The 18,563-nt window shown below is 33.1% G+C and overlaps 1 protein-coding gene across 1 annotated transcript; it reads left to right on the forward strand.

Moving 5' to 3' along the window:
• The first annotated feature begins 6,979 nt into the window (after positions 1-6,979).
• On the forward strand, positions 6,980-9,285 carry LOC130940709 (E3 ubiquitin-protein ligase WAV3-like). The gene is made up of 2 exons (XM_057868923.1): positions 6,980-7,400; positions 7,486-9,285. Exons 1-2 carry the CDS (start codon positions 7,194-7,196, stop codon positions 9,172-9,174), a joined length of 1,896 nt encoding a protein of 631 aa, XP_057724906.1. The 5' UTR covers positions 6,980-7,193; the 3' UTR covers positions 9,175-9,285.
• Positions 9,286-18,563: the final 9,278 nt, after the last annotated feature.

The following is an 18,563-nucleotide window of genomic DNA, read 5'->3' on the forward strand; positions in this document are numbered from 1 at the left end:
CGTCAGTTGTCCATACTCGAACAATCTCCGGCAACGGCGCCAAAAACTTGGTGGACGAAATTGTGATTCATTCTTTTCACTTCAACAATCCCAGGTAATGGCTCCAAAAACTTGGTGTCAATGCCATGGTTCACAACTTCGCACAACTAACCAGCAAGTGCACTGGGTCGTCCAAGTAATACCTTACGTGAGTAAGGGTCGATCCCACGGAGATTGTTAGTATAAAGCAAGCTATGGTCACCTTGTAAATTCCAGTCAGGTTAAATAACTAAATTAAGAGATTATAGGATTAAATTAAATAAACTGAAAATAAAGATAAAGTTACTCATGTAATCCAATGGTGGAAATTTTAGATAGGCGTATGGAGATGCTGTGTTCCTTCTGAATCTCTGCTTTTCTGCTGCTTTCATCCAATTCTTCTTTCTTCTTTCCATGGCAAGCTGTATGTAGGGCATCACCGTTGTCAATGGCTACATCCCATCCTCTCAGTGAAAATGGTCCTATGCTCTGTCACGGCACGGCTAATCATCTGTCGGTTCTCAAACAGGTTGGAATAGAATCCCTTGATTCTTTTGCGTTTGTCATCACGCCCAGCCTTCAGGAGTTTGAAGCTCGTCACAGTCATTCAATCCCAGAATCCTACTCGAAATACCATAGACAAGGTTTAGACTTTCCGGATCCTCATGAATGCCGCCATCTATCTAGCTTATACCACGAAGATTCTGTTGGGGAATCTAAGAGATATGCGCCCGGCCTAAGGTAGAACGGAAGTGGTTGTCAGTCAAGCGCGTTCATAGGTGAGAATGATGATGAGTGTCACGGATCATCACATTCATCAAGTTGAAGTGCAACGTATATCTTGGATTAAGAATAAAATTGATTTGGATAGAAAATAATAGTAATTGCATTGAAACTTGAGGTACAGCAGAGCTCCACACCCTTAATCTATGGTGTGTAGAAACTCCACCGTTGAAAATACATAAGTGAGAGAGGTTCAGGCATGGCCGAATGGCCAGCCCCCAAAACGTGGTCACTGGATCAAAATACAATCCAGGGATCAAAACCAAGATGATAATATGATAGTAAAGAGTTCTATTTATAATAAACTAGCTACTAGGGTTTACAGAAGTAAGTAATTGATGCATAAATCCACTTCCGGAGCCCACTTGGTGTATGTTTGGGCTGAGCTTGGTCTATCCACGAGTTGAGGCTTTTCTTGGAGTTGAACTCCAAGTTATAACGTGTTTTGGGCGTTCAACTCCGGATCATGACGTGTTTCTGGCGTTTAACTCCAGACAGCAGCATGTACTTGGCGTTCAACGCCAAGTTACGTCGTCAATTTCCGAATGAAGTATGGACTATTATATATTGCTGGAAAGCTCTGGATGTCTACTTTCCAACGCCGTTGAGAGCGCGCCATTTGGAGTTTTGTAGCTCCAGAAAATCCATTTCGAGTGCAGGGAGGTCAGATTCTAACAGCATCAGCAGTCCTTTTGTCAGCCTTTTTCAGAGTTTTGCTCAAGTCCCTCAATTTCAGCCAGAAATTACCTGAAATCACAGAAAAACACACAAACTCATAGTAAAATCCCGAAATGTGAATTTAACATAAAAACTAATGAAAACATCCCTAAAAGTAGCTTGAACTTACTAAAAACTACCTAAAAACAATGCCAAAAAGCGTATAAATTATCCGCTCATCAGCTGCTTCTGCTAAGCCATTTGTTTGTGGGTGTTCTACCGAAGAGAAGTGATGTGTTATTTTCAGGTTCTGCAAAAAAGAGGTGAAATTTTTATCGACAAACTGGCGACCATTGTCATTAATGATATGTCAAGGTATGCCAAATATATAGATGATATATTTCCAAACAAAGAAAATCATTTGTTGAGATGTTATTTTAGATAAAGGTTGAGCTCCAATCCATTTTGAAAAGTAATCAATGGCAACGATTAAAAATTTTACCTGGTCTGGTGCTAATGGAAAAGGGTGGAGTATATCAAGCCCCCATTGATTAAAAGGCCAAATTACGTCAGAATAATGTAATACTTCGGCAGGAAGGTGTATATTTGGAGAGTACTTCTGGCAATTAGGGCAAGCTTTGACCTTGGCACTATAATCTTGATGTAAGGTCGATCAGAAGAATCCTGCACAAAGGATCTTGGACGTTAGGCTCCGAACTCCCACGTGGGTTCTATAGATGCCTTCATGAGCCTCTGATATAGCTAAGTCAGCTTCTAACCTAGAAATGCATTTTAACAGAGGACGAGAAAATCCTCGTCTATATAAAGAGTTATTGAATATTGTGAAAAATGATGCTTGATGTCTGAATTTTCTGGTATTGTCGAGGTTTTGTGGGATGTTTCCCATTTTGAGATATTGCATATAGGGCCATTGCCAATCTTCTTCATGTGCTACACTTAAGACTTCGATTAGATTGACACTTGGTGTAAGCAAAGTTGATTGATACAGAGTAGAAATATGTGATTGTGTGCTTCCAAGCTTTGATAAGATATCTGCTCGGTGATTTTGATCCCGAGGTATGTGATGGATTTTAAACTTAGTAAAGTTTGAAATTAATTTTTTGACCAGATATAAGTATTTTGCTAGTAGCTGGTCTTTAACCTGAAAAAGTTTGTTTACCTGCTGTACGACAAGTAGAGAGTCGCAATATACCTTCAGTTTCGAGATTTGTAGTTCAATAGCCAGCCTTAATCCTGCAATTAAAGTCTCGTATTTTGTTTGATTGTTGCTTTTTTTGAAGGACAAATATAGGGAATATTCTAGAACAAAGCCACTGTCACCCTCAAGTAAGATCCCCGTGCCACACCCTTGAGGATTGGATGCTCCATCCACATAAAGGGTCCAGTGAATGTGGTGGTCTTCTAAACTCAAAGCAGTGAATTTGATGACGAAATCTGCCAGGTATTGTGAATTGATTGGTCCTCAGCTTTGGTATCTTATGTAAAATTCAGAAAATTTGATCGACCATTTGATAAGTCGGCTAGCCAACTTTGGTTTATGCAAGACTTGACGCAATGGTTGATCCGTCCGAATGTGGATGACATGGTTTTGAAAGTAAGGCCGGAGGCATTTTGCTGAGAACACAAATGCTAGTGCCAGCTTTTCTATTTTTGGATAGCAAAACTCGACATGCTGTAATGACTTGCTCACAAAATAAATTGATCGTTATATTCTGTCTCTTTTTGTAATAATAACAGAGCTTATGGTCCAGTCAGTAACTGAGATATAAAGGTAAAGTTCTTCCCTCTGTAAAGGTTTTTGTAAAATTGGGGTTTTAAAAGAGTAGTTTTTAGAGCAGCAAAAGCATTTTCACATTCTGTGGTCCAATTGAAATTGCTTTTCTTTAATTTTTTAAGGTTTGGAAAAAACAAAAAGACTTGGAAGCCAAACATGGTAAAAGTCTAGATAATGCAGCAAGTCTCCCTGTTAGACGTTGTACTTCCTTTACTGTTTGTGGACTTTTCATCTGCAATATTGCTCGACATTCGTCTGGATTGACTTCTATACCTCGGCTTGTGAGCAGAAAGCCTAAAAACTTGCCTCCCTGTACTGCAAAAGCGCACTTCTCTGGATTTAGGCGCATGTTATAGCGTCTAATTTGAGTAAAAATTTTAGTAAGGTCATCAGCATACTTATTGCCGATCTTAGTTTTTGCTATCATGTCATCGACATAGACCATGTTTCGTCCGATCTGTTTTGCAAATACTTTGTCCATAAGACGTTAATAGGTTTCACCTGCATTCTTTAATCCGAAAGGCATAACCTGATAGCAATAATAACCATATTTGGTTATAAAAGTAGTTTTATTTTGATCAAAAGAGTGCCTGAGGATCTGGTTATACCCAGAGTATGCATCCATAAAGCTTAGTGTTGCATAACCAGAAGTATTATCTACTAAAGAATCAATAAAGGGCAAAGGATACGAGTCTTTTAGACATGCTTTATTGAGATCAATAAAATCAACGCACATGCGTCATTTACCATTGTGCATTTTTACCATTACGACGTTGGCCAACTAGGTTGTAAATCTGATCTCTCATATGAAATCGGCATTGATGAGTTTTTGGGTTTCCTCTAAAGATGCTTGCTTCTTTTCCATGCCGAGGTTACGCTTTTTCTACGCTATAGGTTGGGCAGAGGGAATGAGTGCCAACTTGTGAGATATGATCAAAGGATCATTCCCGGGCATGTTAGCAGGTATCCATGCGAATAGGTCGAATGTTGTTGTAAGAAGTTTTGAATTTCATTCTTTTCTTTGGTGTCCAAGGTCATACCTACATAAGTATATTTGTTAGAATCATTATTGAAATAATTTTTTTGTAAGTCCTCCGTTGGTGTTAGTCGGTCGAGGAACTCGGCTCGTGGGTCTAGGTCTACCAATGCTGAGACCTCGGCAGAACTGTGAACGTTGTTTACTTGAGCTCCCATAGCTCGGTTTGTAATTTCAGACTGATGTTGTAACATTGACATGCTTCACGATGGTCAATGTGAATAGTTGCAATGAGGTCGTCTTGCATAGAAAACTTAACATAGAGATGAATTGTAGATATCATGGCGCCGAACTTATTTAAAAAAAGGTCAGACAAGTATTAAGTTATAAGAACTGAAACAATCGCCAACCAAATATTGAACGTTAGAAGTTTTGGATAAAGGGTGCTTACCTAGTGTGGTTTGTAACCATACAGATCCCAATGCCGAAACTCGTTCACTGAGAACCCGACCAAATCTCCACTAGAAAGTTGGAGTATGTTATTGCTAAGCTTCATTTTCCAAAATATGGAATAAAATACAACATCGTCACTACTCCCAGGATCGAGCAGTACCTTTCGGACCAGGAGGTCCCCTAACTGAATAGATATAGCAACTGGGACATCCAGATTTATGATGTGGGCATTAAAATCAGAAGACTGGAATGTCATTTATGGAAGGTGAAGGGGGTAACTTTGCGTGCCGAGCTTGATGCTCTTCCTCCTGCAAAACCTCTAGATATACAGTTAATAATACCTCGTGGTTGGTCAGCGTGCTGATGAGTTGTTTTCTCCTTTTCTCGAGAATATTGCCCTGTAGAGGTGTGTTTGGCGGAGTTGGCGGATCGTTTCTGCATGTGTCCACTGATGTATTTATCCAAATGTCGTTCCAACAGATCCTTGACGATGACACATTTGTCAGTGGTGGGCCTGTACTTTTGATGGAAAATGCAATATTTAGACTTGTCTACATTCTTTGCGTCTGGATAGGCACCAGCCTTTCTAGGGGGTTTGATGAGTTTTGAATTCAGGATTTCCTTGATTATGTCGTCTCTCTTCATGTTAAATTGTGTATATGAGTCATACCGAGGAGTTAACTTGAGGGTCTTCTTGCTGTCTCAAGTTTTGTCCCCATCTTTGTTAGTGTGAGGCTTTTCATGAGGCTTTTCTGATTTTTGAGCTTGACGGAGCTCTTCGATCTCCATCTGGTCCTTAGCTTTTTCACGGAACTCGGAGAGAGTCTTCAGTTTGGCCACGGTGATTTCTTCTTGAAACTTTCTTGGTCGGAGTCCACTCTTGATGGCATGCAGATGTACTTTAGGATGGAGATCTGGTATAGTGATGGCTACCTTTGTGAAACGGGTGATGTAATCTTTCAGACTTTCATTCTGACATTGTTTGATTGTGTTCAGGTAATCAGAATCATGCAGGTAGATAGAAAAAGCAGCAAAATGATCTTCAAAAAGTTTTGCAAGTTCCTAAAAACGAGAAATAGAATCTGCAGGCAAAGAACAAAACCAATTAAGTGCAGTACCGTCTAAAAAATTAGGAAAACAACGACACATAAAACACTATCATTATTGATCGGAATTTCTTGACGTGCTTCTTTGGGTCTCCTAACCCATCATAAGGAGTTAAGGTCGTTGGCAAAGTGAATTTTCTAGACATTTGAAAATTCATAATGTCAGCAGTAAATGGCCTAATAGCGTTGTCGGACTCATCGTCTTTGTTCTCTGGCCGAGCCTCCTCGTGCCGTGAAGTTTCGAAAATGTATGTCGGATCAGATTCGTGCTCTTCATCCTCTACTCGTTCATTGCGATCACCATTGTTTCCGATCCGAGTATTGGTCAATTCGGCTATTTAGTTTGCCATCCTTTAATTTTCTTCCGCTATGCATTGATTTGCTTATTGCATCAGCTCAATTACCATCTGAAGGAATTCGAAAGGTGTTGGTCGAGGTTGATCAGCCATGGATGGGTAAGGAAATTTTGAGGTCGAGAAGAGGATAAGAAAAAATTTCATGCCTTTGGCCCCACGATGGGTGCTAATTTTTCTGACTTGGATGACCAAAGTATAGTTCGCATGTGCTAAGTCTTTGTTCTGAACTCCGAAGTTTTTGTTCTGAGCTTTGTTCTCTAAGAAAGATACACTTCAGTATGGAAGGGAACGATGTAAAAAAGGAGGAAAGTACCTGCAAAAGACACTTCAATGCTTAAATCAGTTCGGTGTGTATTTGTATCCCCCCAAAAAATATCTTACCTTCTTTATATGTAGGACGAGGTGTTAAGGATTAAGTTTATTATGATTATTTTGATTGAAGAATAATTATATCATATTGAAAATTTATGATATTTGGTGGAGGATTCAATTTTAAGTTGTACTGTTTGAATCGAATTATAACTCATTAAGTCGACTATAATTAACGATACCAAATTATGATTTTTAGTTGGATTGTAATACTCATATCATGACTAATAAAATTTATAAATCTAATACTTAACCGATTTTAAATATTAAAAATCAAATTTTAATTTTTTAAATATTAAATCTATAATAATATAGAAATAAAATGTTGACCGGAATTACGAGTAAATATTGGCAAAAAGTGTTTATTGCTAACAACATTTTTATTTATTTATTTATTTATTTTAAAGAAAAATCTCCATGAGTCAGTGAGTGAGTCAGTGACAGAGAAAGAAAGAGAAGTACCGTGCTAGTATAGTATGTACAGCATATAAATCCATGTAGGCACTCCTCTCCTAAATACTCCATTATTGTTCTTCTATGGCACCTTTATGTTGATTCAAGAAACCAATTGTCTCTCTCTCTCTCTCTCCCCTAAGTTCTAATCCTTCTCAATAAAACGTAAATAAACAAAGAGTTATAAGATAGGCATATAGAGATAGAACAACATAACAAAATTTTACATGGGGGGTGGTTGGAGAAGAGCGTTCTGCACCCGCAACCCAGAATCCACAATTTTACATAACCAACACCGAAGCCAATCCCCAACCACCTGCGTCAGATTGAGCTTCCTCTCAGTCTCAGACACCGCAGATTCAACATCAAATCCATCCACTCCACGCTCCCCTAGCTTCAAGCTATCCCTGTTCAGAAACAGCTTCAAATTCAGAGTAACATAACTTAAAAACACTAATACTCATAATTATACAAAATTACTAGTTTAATTTGTAACATTTTTTTAATTGTGTGTAACAGAGTAGTTGTGGAATCTGTTTGAACAGCGTGAAGACGGGGCTGGGAACGGCAATTTACACTGCGGAATGCGGTCATGCTTTTCACTCCCCCTGCATCGCCGGCCACGTCAGCAGCAACAACACGTGCCCCGTCTGCAACGCCACGTGGAAAGTCGTTCCTGCCCTTCCGCAACAAAACGACGTCGTAACCACCAAAATATTCGAAGCGAAGAAGCAATCCGATTCGGTAAGACCATACGACGACGATGAGCCTCTCCCTTCTCCCTTCTCCGGCTGCCAAATCGCTCCGATTCCGGAGGCCGACGAAAACAACGACGACGAAGACCAAAACGACGTGTTCCAGGGCTTTTTCGTAAATCCATCAAAGCCTCCAATGATAACGAAGGACGCTGATTCAAGGAATGTACGGGTGAAGCTGATGCCAGAGTGTGCTGTCATAACGTCGTCACAGAGCCACGAGACTTATGCTTTGGTTCTAAGAGTCAAGGCTCCGCCACCGCCATCGTGTAGTCAGATCGGTGCCTCGCCACCGGTGGATCTTGTCACGGTTGTCAACGTCGGCGCCGGCATGAGCGGCACGAAGCTTCATATGCTGAAGCGCGCGATGCGTTTGGTTATCTCATCGCTCGGCTCCGTCGACCGGCTCGCAATCGTGGCTTATTCGGATTCATCGAAACGGTTGATGCCGCTGCGGAGAATGACGGCGCAGGGACAGCGGGTGGCTCGGCGCATCGTCGACCGCCTCATCTCCGGCCGAGAAATAGCCGCCTCAGGCGGTGTAGAAGCTCTGAGGAAAGCAGCGAAGGTTCTAGAAGACCGAAGGGAAAGAAATCCGTTCGCCTCCGTTGTTCTCTTCTCAGAAACAAGTAATTGGAAGAATCAACGAGAAAGCTTCGGCTTCAGCCACGTGTCTTCCCGGTTCACCTTTATAGAAGTCCCGGTTCAATCGTTTGGGTTCGGGAAAAGAACCTTGTTCGGCTTCCAACCGGATGAGGATCATTTTGCGAAGCGCATTGAGGAATTATTCAGCGTAACGGTGCATGATTTAACAGTTCAGCTCGGAGTTTCATCGCATCATGCTGAGATCAGAGATGTTTATTCCTGTAATAATGGACGGCCCACATCGCTTGGCTCTGAAGCCTTTACGATTGGCGATTTGTACGCTGAAGAAGAGAGGGAACTGTTGGTGGAGTTGAGAGTGACCACGTCAGCATTGGGAAGCCATCACGTGATGAACGTGAAGTGTTTCTATAAAGATCCGGTGAAACAGGACACTGTGTGCGGTAGGGAGCAAGCGCTTCCAGTGGCGCTACGGCTTGGTGGCAGAGCCGAGAGGCTTAGGAATGTGTTTGTGACGAGCCGAGCCATTTCCAAGTCAAGGAAACTGTTGGATCAGAATGAGTTTTCCAATGCTTATTGTGTGGTGGTTTCGGCTCGAGAGCTTTTAGCTCAGTGTGGCTCGGCTTCAGTGGACGAGTATGTGCGTGGCTTGGAGGCTGAGCTGGCAGAGATTCAGTGGCAGAAAGCACAGTATGAGAGGCAAGGGAGGGCGGTGGATGAGAGTGGCGAGGAGGCATTGACACCGACTTCAGCTTGGAGAGCAGCTGAGAAGCTGGCTAAGATGGCAACAATGAAGAAGTCATTGAATAGAGTCACTGACTTGCACGGCTTCGAAAATGCTAGGTTCTAGTGTGTGTAATTAATTTTGTATTTAATAAAATAGGAAAAGTTTCGTGGGATAAAAGAGAGTTTAAAAGATAACTAAGAAAATAATAAAAAATTTAAGAACTATGATTTATAGATATTGACACGGACATAGAATACAATATGATACAGATACGTAGACAAATAAATTTTAAAATTTTTATAAAATATTGGGATATAGTATATATATAAAATATTAAATATTTTTTAGATAAATTATAATAATATTTTAATATTTTATTAATATTAAAATATAAATTAATTTTTAATTATTTTTACTATCTTTTTTTAATTAAATTCAAATTAGCTTCGAAAATTTTTTTTAATTAAATTCATCTTTTAAAATTTTAAATTAATTATGTTAGTCCTTTTGTCACTTTTATTGTTAACAGTGTCAGAATTTATTAATGTAGTACGTTAAATAACATTATAATACACACTTAATAGTTCTAATTAACTATTAACTTAATTAGTTTATGAAATTAGATTAAATCAACTCCAAACGAAAGAATTTCAATAACTCAATTTTTTTCTCAATTATTAGATTTTAATTTGATATAGTTTCATAAACTTATTATGTTAATAATAAATTACAACTCTTAGATGTATATTGTGGTGTTACTTAACGTATTATATTAATAAATTTTGATACAATAAAAAAAATGATAGAAAAATTAATATAATTAATTTAAAATTTTTAAAAAATAAATGTAATAAAAAAAATTATTTTAAAATCAATTTAAAAAAAAATCTTTCAAAAACAAATTTAACTATTTACTTTCCAAAATTCTCTTGCATTGCATGATGGCATGTTATGATGGAGATTTTGCATAGATAACAAAAAGTTGTTAATAAAGCAATAAAATTAATTTGTTCTTCGAATTGTTATATTCTTTGATTTTGGTGCCAATTAAACATAATATTGATATTTAATAAAAAAATTGGTGAATACTATAGTGTCTAACACTTTGTACTTAAACTACTAAAAGAAATAAATAAATTATATTTAATAAATTTTATATGATTTATTTTTTATTTTAAATATTTTATTTTTTATTTTAAAAAAAATTAGATAATTTATGCATCATAACAAAGGCACCATAGAATTCACCAAAAAAATTATACTAAAGATTATTTTTTTCAGTAAATAACGTCAGAGGAAAAAAACAGAGCATAAGAAAAGTGTGTGGAATTTGTTGAAGGGAAAATAATGCACGAATGATTACATTACATAATAATTCCTTTCCAGCCTTTGGTATCTTTTATTGCTAGAAAAGTTCTATAGTGCTGACAGTCAAAATAAACATAGCATGCTGAACCTATGTGTCTAAAGAGGAGAGTGACACGTTGAAGTTTTAGTTTCTTTATAAAAATCTACGATAAACGCCGTTTCATTCAATTTACTTTATTACAAAGTTAATTATTAATAATTAATGTTTTATGTAACTCTTGGACAATATTTGTTTTTGGTATTGAACTGAAAATTTATTTATGAATGACTAATAAAAACCAAAAATTTTTTTTCACTCACTGTAATTAGTAAATAGGCAATTATATTTACGATTGCCAAAAACAAAAATATAGCTATGGTTGTTAGTAATACTTAATTAAGTTTTGGACTATATCATGATATCTCTTATATTAATGTTTTGGATTTTTTAAAATAAATAAATTAAATATTTTATTTATCAAATATACAATTTAAAAAATATTTATTAATCTATGTAATATTATTTATCTCATTTATAATGAAAAAAAATTATACATGCATATATCTCAAAATTACATTTTTTTACCCTAAACAAGATACAATGTTATTATTATTATTATTATTATTATTATTATTATTATTATTATTATTATTATTATTATTATTATTATGCCATATACCTATTTTGTTCCCGTTTGATCAAACTAATAAACAAAAAAAGAGATGTTTGTAGTATATTTTTAGTCTATTTAAAAGGTAATTAATATATTTTGTTGAAAATAATAAATATTTAATAATTTTTAATTATAAAACTATTAAAACTTAAAATTTAGATAAATTATATAAATCGATACGATCTAAATTCTAAATCGTAATAAAATTATATTAATTTTTATTATATTAATTTAAATTTAAATAAATGTGTAATATAATGTAAAAAATATATTGGTTTAATTTTTTTTGAATTTAAATAAAATTTTTTCAGTCAATAAAATTTTAAATTTAAATTGAATTCATCCAATTAATAACTATTCATAAAAGTCAATAAAATTTAAAAGAAAATAAATTATGAATGGAAAAATAAATCCTCTCAAAATAAATAGAAATATTTGCGTGCACACATTAATTACCATTTTCTAAAAGCTTAAAATAAATAAAAACTTTTATACTTTTTCACCATAATTAAAATAAATAAAAACTATTAAAATCAATAAACATTCTTATTTTTTAATAAAAAAAGAAAACATTTTCAATTAAACCTAAAAAAAAGAGTCAATAAATCATCAACCATTGTTATTTAATCTCTATTAGTCATTTAAAATAATTCTCATGCTAATACCAAAAATAATTATTATTCAAGAGTTACTCGAATCAAGACCAGTCCAAAAAAAAAGAGTTACTGACATTAAAATTAGCTTTGCAATAAAGGGAATAGAACAAAACGGAATTTATAACAATGCTCTTATAAAAAAATTTTAAAACTCCCACGTGTCACTCTCCTCTTTAAACACGCATGTTCAGCATGCTATGCTTATTTTGGCTGTCAGCACCATAGAATTTTCCTTGTTGCTATACCCAATCCATTTCAACTAAAAAGTTGAAGGGCCCTTGGGTGTTAAATTGTAATCATTGGAATAGTAACGTAACCGCATCTCTCAATAGTAACGTGGCCTTTCTTAAAGTGCATATCTCATTCGCCTAGACATGAAAGAAGCTTCGAAATTTTCAATGCGATTCAGACGTAAATGCAGATGGCTTATTTTTTCTATATTCAGAATTCGAACACAAATAAAAAAATATAATTTTGTGCAAAATATTTAGCATTATTTTAACTTTAAAAAAATCACATTTAACAAATGAAATAATGCAAGTATTTAACCTAATGCAAATATTATGAAATTACTCTTTTAAAAGTTTAACTTAATAAAAAAAATATATAAATAATTATATATTTAATATATTTTTTTATATAAAAATTTTTTAGATTTTATTGAATTTTTGTATAAAATTTTATTTTATTTTTATTTATTTTATGTTAAAATTTTGTTTAAGATTTAATAAGGATCGAACTTTAAATTTTTAAATTGAATAAATTTTATAATATATTATAAAACTATTTTTTTTAAATTAATTTAATAAAAAATATATAAATAATTATATATCTATCGAAAAAAATATATTAGAAATTGATTACTAGCGGCAATTAGCAACCTCTCCGTGACATGCTCATTGGATATGGATATGATCACGATTTAAGAGCATATGAGGACACCATAGTTTCATAAATGCCATTTTCGATTGCACGTAACTGGTGACAATTAAAATCCTTCTATGAGCATCTATCAGCTGGCTACTTAGCTTAGTTTTAATTTCCACCTTTCTGTACAACCAATTTTCAGCTACTTTGTGGGCACGTAACCACGCATTGGCTAATCAAATAGGTCTTATATATAATAACGTCTATCATAATTAATTAGGAGTGGCAATAGATAGACTAAGATAAGATTTAGAGTTAATCCTAATTTTATTTGTGGGATGAAATTTTTATATAAATTTAATCCTATTTTATTTGCGGTTAAAATTATCAAATTTTTATTTCTACCTATTTTTAATCTGCAAGTTATAATAAAGATAAATTTTATTATATAATTTGATAATAATTTAAAATAGAATTGGTTTTTATGTAAAAAAATATTAAATTATTAATTAATAATTTTTTTAATGATTAAGAATTTTTTGTATTTAGTGAGAGATCTTTAGTTTAACATCCACTTAAAATAATCACAAAAAAAAACATTCACTTAAAACATATTTTTATAAAAATATATAACATATATATATATATATATATATATAAATAAAATACGGATTGGTCAAGTAGGATTAAGACTCAACTCGCACCCTACTCAATTCTTACAAAAATTTTATTCGGATACTTTCTTATTCATTGCAAATTATTAGATTAACAACATATTCAATTAAATAAGATCGAATTAGACACCCACTGATAAAATGTATATTATCAACCCTAAGAATTAGTTAACAAAATTAAGACAAAAAATGGAACTTTATTCAAACAATAATGATAGTTGTAGGGTCCACGGCGTGGGCAACTATTTAAAATAGTAACGATACTTAATTCAAAATTTTAGGTTAGAATTTAGAGATGAAATTATTTTCACAAATGGGCTATTGGGATGTTATATCCAAATGTGAGACAATTTGTAAGTAGAAGACGGTTTGATTTGGTACAGGAAACGGACAATAAAATTTAAGAGGTTGAAACTAAAGAGTTTGATTTGTATTAAATTAAAAATTAATTTTTTTTCAATGCTTAAATCGGACCATCTAATCATTTATCTTAAGAAAATATTTTATTAGTAACAAGGCAATCGCAACATGTGATTTCAAAAAAAAAAAGAAAAAAAGAAAAACCAAATTTTGCATTATTCTCTCCTCTCAACTCCATAAGCAAAAGAATTTGCTGAATTTAGACGTTATTCTTTGAGAAAATTTTCAAAACAAATTTAAAATTAAAAAAGAGAGATATATTAGACATATAAGTATAAATAAAGTAAAATGGGTGACATACTAAAAAATTAATAATATAAAAACATAGAATTATTTTATGAATACTAAATATTATTTATCACTTATTTTTTTTAATTAAAAAGCTCAACACATTAGGTAGAGTAAACAGAAATCAAGAGCCATAAGTACAACTGAACACAAAATTTTACTAACATATGAAGAAGGCAAAACAACCTCTAGTCATCTTTAGCATTGTCATCAACAACCATAGGAAGCACCACCAATACACTCGTCGGAGAGCACAAAAGACCTGTTGGTGATTTTCACTACACCTGAGTCTTTATTGTTGAACACTCAATTATTCTTTTTCAGCCAAATTGTCCAGATTACAGCAAAGAATCCAATCAACCACCTCTTTCTCTCATCATTTCTCTGTGCGGCAGTTGTCCAGCTCTTAAAGTGTTGCTTTAGTGTACCTAGGACGGTCCATTCTCTTCCAAGAGCGTATAGCCAAGCACTCCACACCTGTCAAGTGACCTCACAACCAAGAAACAGATGAAAAGCAAACTTAACAGACTTACAGTATAAAGCACACAAATTATCAAGCTGGTTAATGACACCTAATCTACAAAGTCTTTCTTTAGTATTCATCCTCTCAATCAAAACAAATCAAGAAAACAATTCGACCCTTGGCGGGACGAAACCCCTCCAAATAGCACTGGTGAAGCAATAGCTTGTTATTTCCTCCGGAAGGACTGCTTCCTGCAACACCTGCACAAAGGAGTTAGTAGAGAAAATACCAGTTCTATCAAATTTCCAAACCACCCTATTCTCTCTCTCAGTTGTTAGCTTAACTGAACGTAAGATCTCATGGAGTTGGTTCAAAAGTTCCAGCTTCCATTGAAATAACTCCCTCCTCCACTGGAAATTCGATATCCACTCTAACCCATTCCAAAACTCGCAGTCCCCTATAACAGATCCTTTAAGGTTTGAGACCGAGAAAAGTCTAGGGAACAGATCTTTCAAGACACCACCAGTTAACCAGTCGTCCTCCCAGAACCGGATTATTCTGCCGTTTCCTACATCCATTGACAAGCCTCTAATCATCTTCTATCTAATTTGTGGCTCTCTGATTTAAAGCTGACAAATGTCCTTCCACGGACCCCCTCTTGAAGGAACAGGTTGATTATGCAGCATCTCACAAGGATTCATGTTATTACAAGAGCAAACTACTTTCTTCCATAAGGGGCAGTCCTCTTTCGAGAACCGCCACCACCATTTAAATAGAAGAGTTGTATTCCGAACCATTGCATCTCCCACTCCCAAACCACCCGCCTTTTTAAGAGCCATCACTACCTCCCATCTCACTAGTGGCATCCCGGTCCTCCTATCCTCTTTACTCCACAAGAACCGTCTTTGTAAGGAGATTAACTCCTTTGCTACTGCCTTTGCCATCTTGTACAAACTGAGATAGTATATAGGAAGGCTATTAAGAACAGATTTAATAAGTACCAGCTTACCCGCTTTATTGAGGATTTTTGTTTGCCACATACTCAGCGTTTCTTCCACCTTATCAATCACTGGTTTTCACGTCTTAACTAGTCTTGGATTCGCTCCCACAGAGATGCCAAAGTACCGGACAGGGAGAGAGGCCTCCTTACATCCCAGCAAGAGACACATCTTGCGCGCCCACCGCTGTTCACAATTGACCGGAATGAAGCTGAACTTCTCAAAATTAATATTCAACCCAGACATCAGCTCGAAGCATCGCAGTAGGCACTTGTAATTCTGTATGGTCTCTTCCTCTGGAGGGCAGAAAAGTATAGTGTCATCCGCAAACTATAAGTGTGACAACTCGATGTTATTCCGTCCAACCAATAGCGGTGATATGCGCCCATTCCTCACCGCATTCCCGATCATTCTATGAGCATATCAACAACGAGCACAAATAGAAAGGGAAATAAAGGATCTCCTTGTCGTAGGCTCCTTTCCATTTTTAAGGACTTAGAGGGAGATCCATTAATAAACACTGACATAGACGCAGAACATTACTAAGATAATAAGCACTATCATTCGCCACTTATAATTGTTATATATATAATCACTAAAATAATCAACTTTTTTTATAATGAAATAATAACATTTTCATGTTAGAGTAATAAAAATTTTTTAAAGTAGAATAACCAAAGATTTATAAATAAAAATATATATTAAATATTTAATTATGATATTGAATAATAATCATTATTATTACTATGTTCATTTTATTATTGAAAGTATTTTTCTCTACTCATATAATTTTAAACATTACTAAGATTCAATTTTACGTACACAAACATCATATCTGTATTGTCACATTAACAAAATAAATTATTTATTACTCATCACTTAAAAATATTTAAATGTATAAATTTGACTAAATAACACCGTGTAAAATTTATTATTTTAAAATTAAACTCTTAAATTAATTTTAAAAAAATTAGATATTGTCAATTTTTTTTATTTATTTTAGGGTTAAGTACGATTTTGGTCTCTAAGTTATAGGTTAAAAAATTTTTTTGTTTCTAATTTTTTTTGCATACATGTATCGTCCCTAAATTTAACTTGATTTTAAAATCGTCCTTATGTTAGAGACCAAAATCGTACAGAAGTAACGACAGAAGCGGAGACAAAGGTGAATCGTAAACCGCTTCTTCTTCTTCTTTCTTTCTCCTTTCACAGTAATAGAAATATTCTCTTTTCCTTATTTTTTTATTTTATAATTTTTTGTTATGAATAATTTGATCCAAAATTTTAATATTTAAATAAAAAAACGATTTTAAATTTTGATTTTAAATCTTAAAGACCCTTTTATATATAAAAAAAGGTTAAAAACAAAAAAATTTTTTGACCTATATTTTAAAAACTAAAATCATACTTAACCCTTCTACTTTATATAACTTTTTTAATAAATCTATTTAGAATTCTTCAACTGCTCTCCTTATTATTAGTTAATGTTATTTAGTAATAATAGCTGTTTAAATTACTCTTTGTTTCAGGTATTCTAATAACTGTGCACTTAACCAAAATAAAAAATATTACCAAAGTATATTGAAAAATCATATCTTTTCAACATAATAAATAAAGGTTTTAGGATATATTCAGGAAAGGAAAAGCTTTTAGAAAAATTAATTAATATTTGTGGATACTTACCAAACTTTCTTCAACGATATTAATATTAAAAACTATTCATTAAAATTTATTATTTTTAATTATTAATATTTAAAAATATAAAATAAAATATATTATTAAATTATTTGACTAAAAATACTAAATTAAAAAAATTAAATTAATTAATAATAATAAAATAATAAATTCTAATAGCCCTAATATTTTTCATTAATATTTCCATCTTATTCCAATTATATTTTGTTGACTGTCTTTGTATATCTATATCCTTATTCATCTTGTAATAATTCATTTAAAAGATGTTACATTCTTCCTAATACTTCATTTGAAAACTTAAATTTATAACCTATATTAAAATCTATTATATTAAATATTTTATCTATTATAACAATATTATAATTATTCTACCAACAAATTATAATTCAAATATCATAATCTCTTTGTATTTGTTTTAAAAGAGTGCTAAAGGATTAATAATTTTTATAATTTATAGTCATTAAATAGTCATCAATAATAATTTTAATAGTGTAAAATTTTATCTAATAATATAAAATTATTCATTTTTTTTGTTAGTTATATACTGACTAAAATTTAATAAAATAGCTAACCTCCTAGACTTTTTCTTTATTTAAAATTATAAATTTAAATCTCACTTCTAACTTTAGAAAAGAAAAAAAATTGATTGAGAGAAATCAAGTTTTAGAATCGATTCAATCATAAATTAAAGATATGAAAATAGAAAGGTGCCATTGAATACACAATTTTGGATTACTGTTATTCGAGATATATGGAACCCAGCAAGTGTATATATAGCTGTCCGTATCCATCATTTCCTCTTCCCTTACAATACTGTATTATAAATATGATAAGCGTGTATATATAAAATCAATCGTTAAATCACTGATTCGTATAAAATATATATTAAAAATATAAAATATATATTAAAAATAAATTAAATTATATATTTTTTATTTATAAAAATATAATAATTAATTTTGTGATTAATTTTTAACATGTACAGAATATTTTTTATTATTTTATATATTGTTGTTGTGGTGGATTATCATGTATTGTTATTAAGAAGCCTAAGTCTCTTTCCTCAGCTAGCTGGCATCCCGTAAAACATCAACTCTTGTTAGTTGTACTTTGTATTGTTGTGGTCTATTTCACTACGTATGGTCCAAGCATGAACTCTGAGAGGGAACATGATTGTTTTATCACTTAGAAATGATTGAAGGCAGCAAGATTTGATAGATTTTTAATATTTTTAAATATTGAAATGGTTTATTATTTATTTTTTTTGTTCATTCTATCTTTAGCCTTGTTTTCAATTATTCCTTAATTAATGTTCTTTATTTGTTCATTCATCATTTCTTTTTGAGTATTTGTTTGTTTCTTTCAAATTTTAATTTCATTTTAAGTTAATATTTCAGTTTGATTCTATTCTCATGCAAGCAAAATTATGC

This window comes from Arachis stenosperma, chromosome 7, assembly GCF_014773155.1.
Source record: "Arachis stenosperma cultivar V10309 chromosome 7, arast.V10309.gnm1.PFL2, whole genome shotgun sequence".
NCBI classification, from domain to species: domain Eukaryota; kingdom Viridiplantae; phylum Streptophyta; class Magnoliopsida; order Fabales; family Fabaceae; genus Arachis; species Arachis stenosperma.

Bases quoted from the DNA above. Each gene is read 5' to 3' on its own strand.
- LOC130940709 (XM_057868923.1), top strand. From the start codon at position 7,194: ATGGGGGGTGGTTGGAGAAGAGCGTTCTGCACCCGCAACCCAGAATCC. The intron at 7,401-7,485 runs GTAACATAACTT...TGTGTGTAACAG, and splicing joins GAAACAGCTTCAAATTCAGA to AGTAGTTGTGGAATCTGTTT.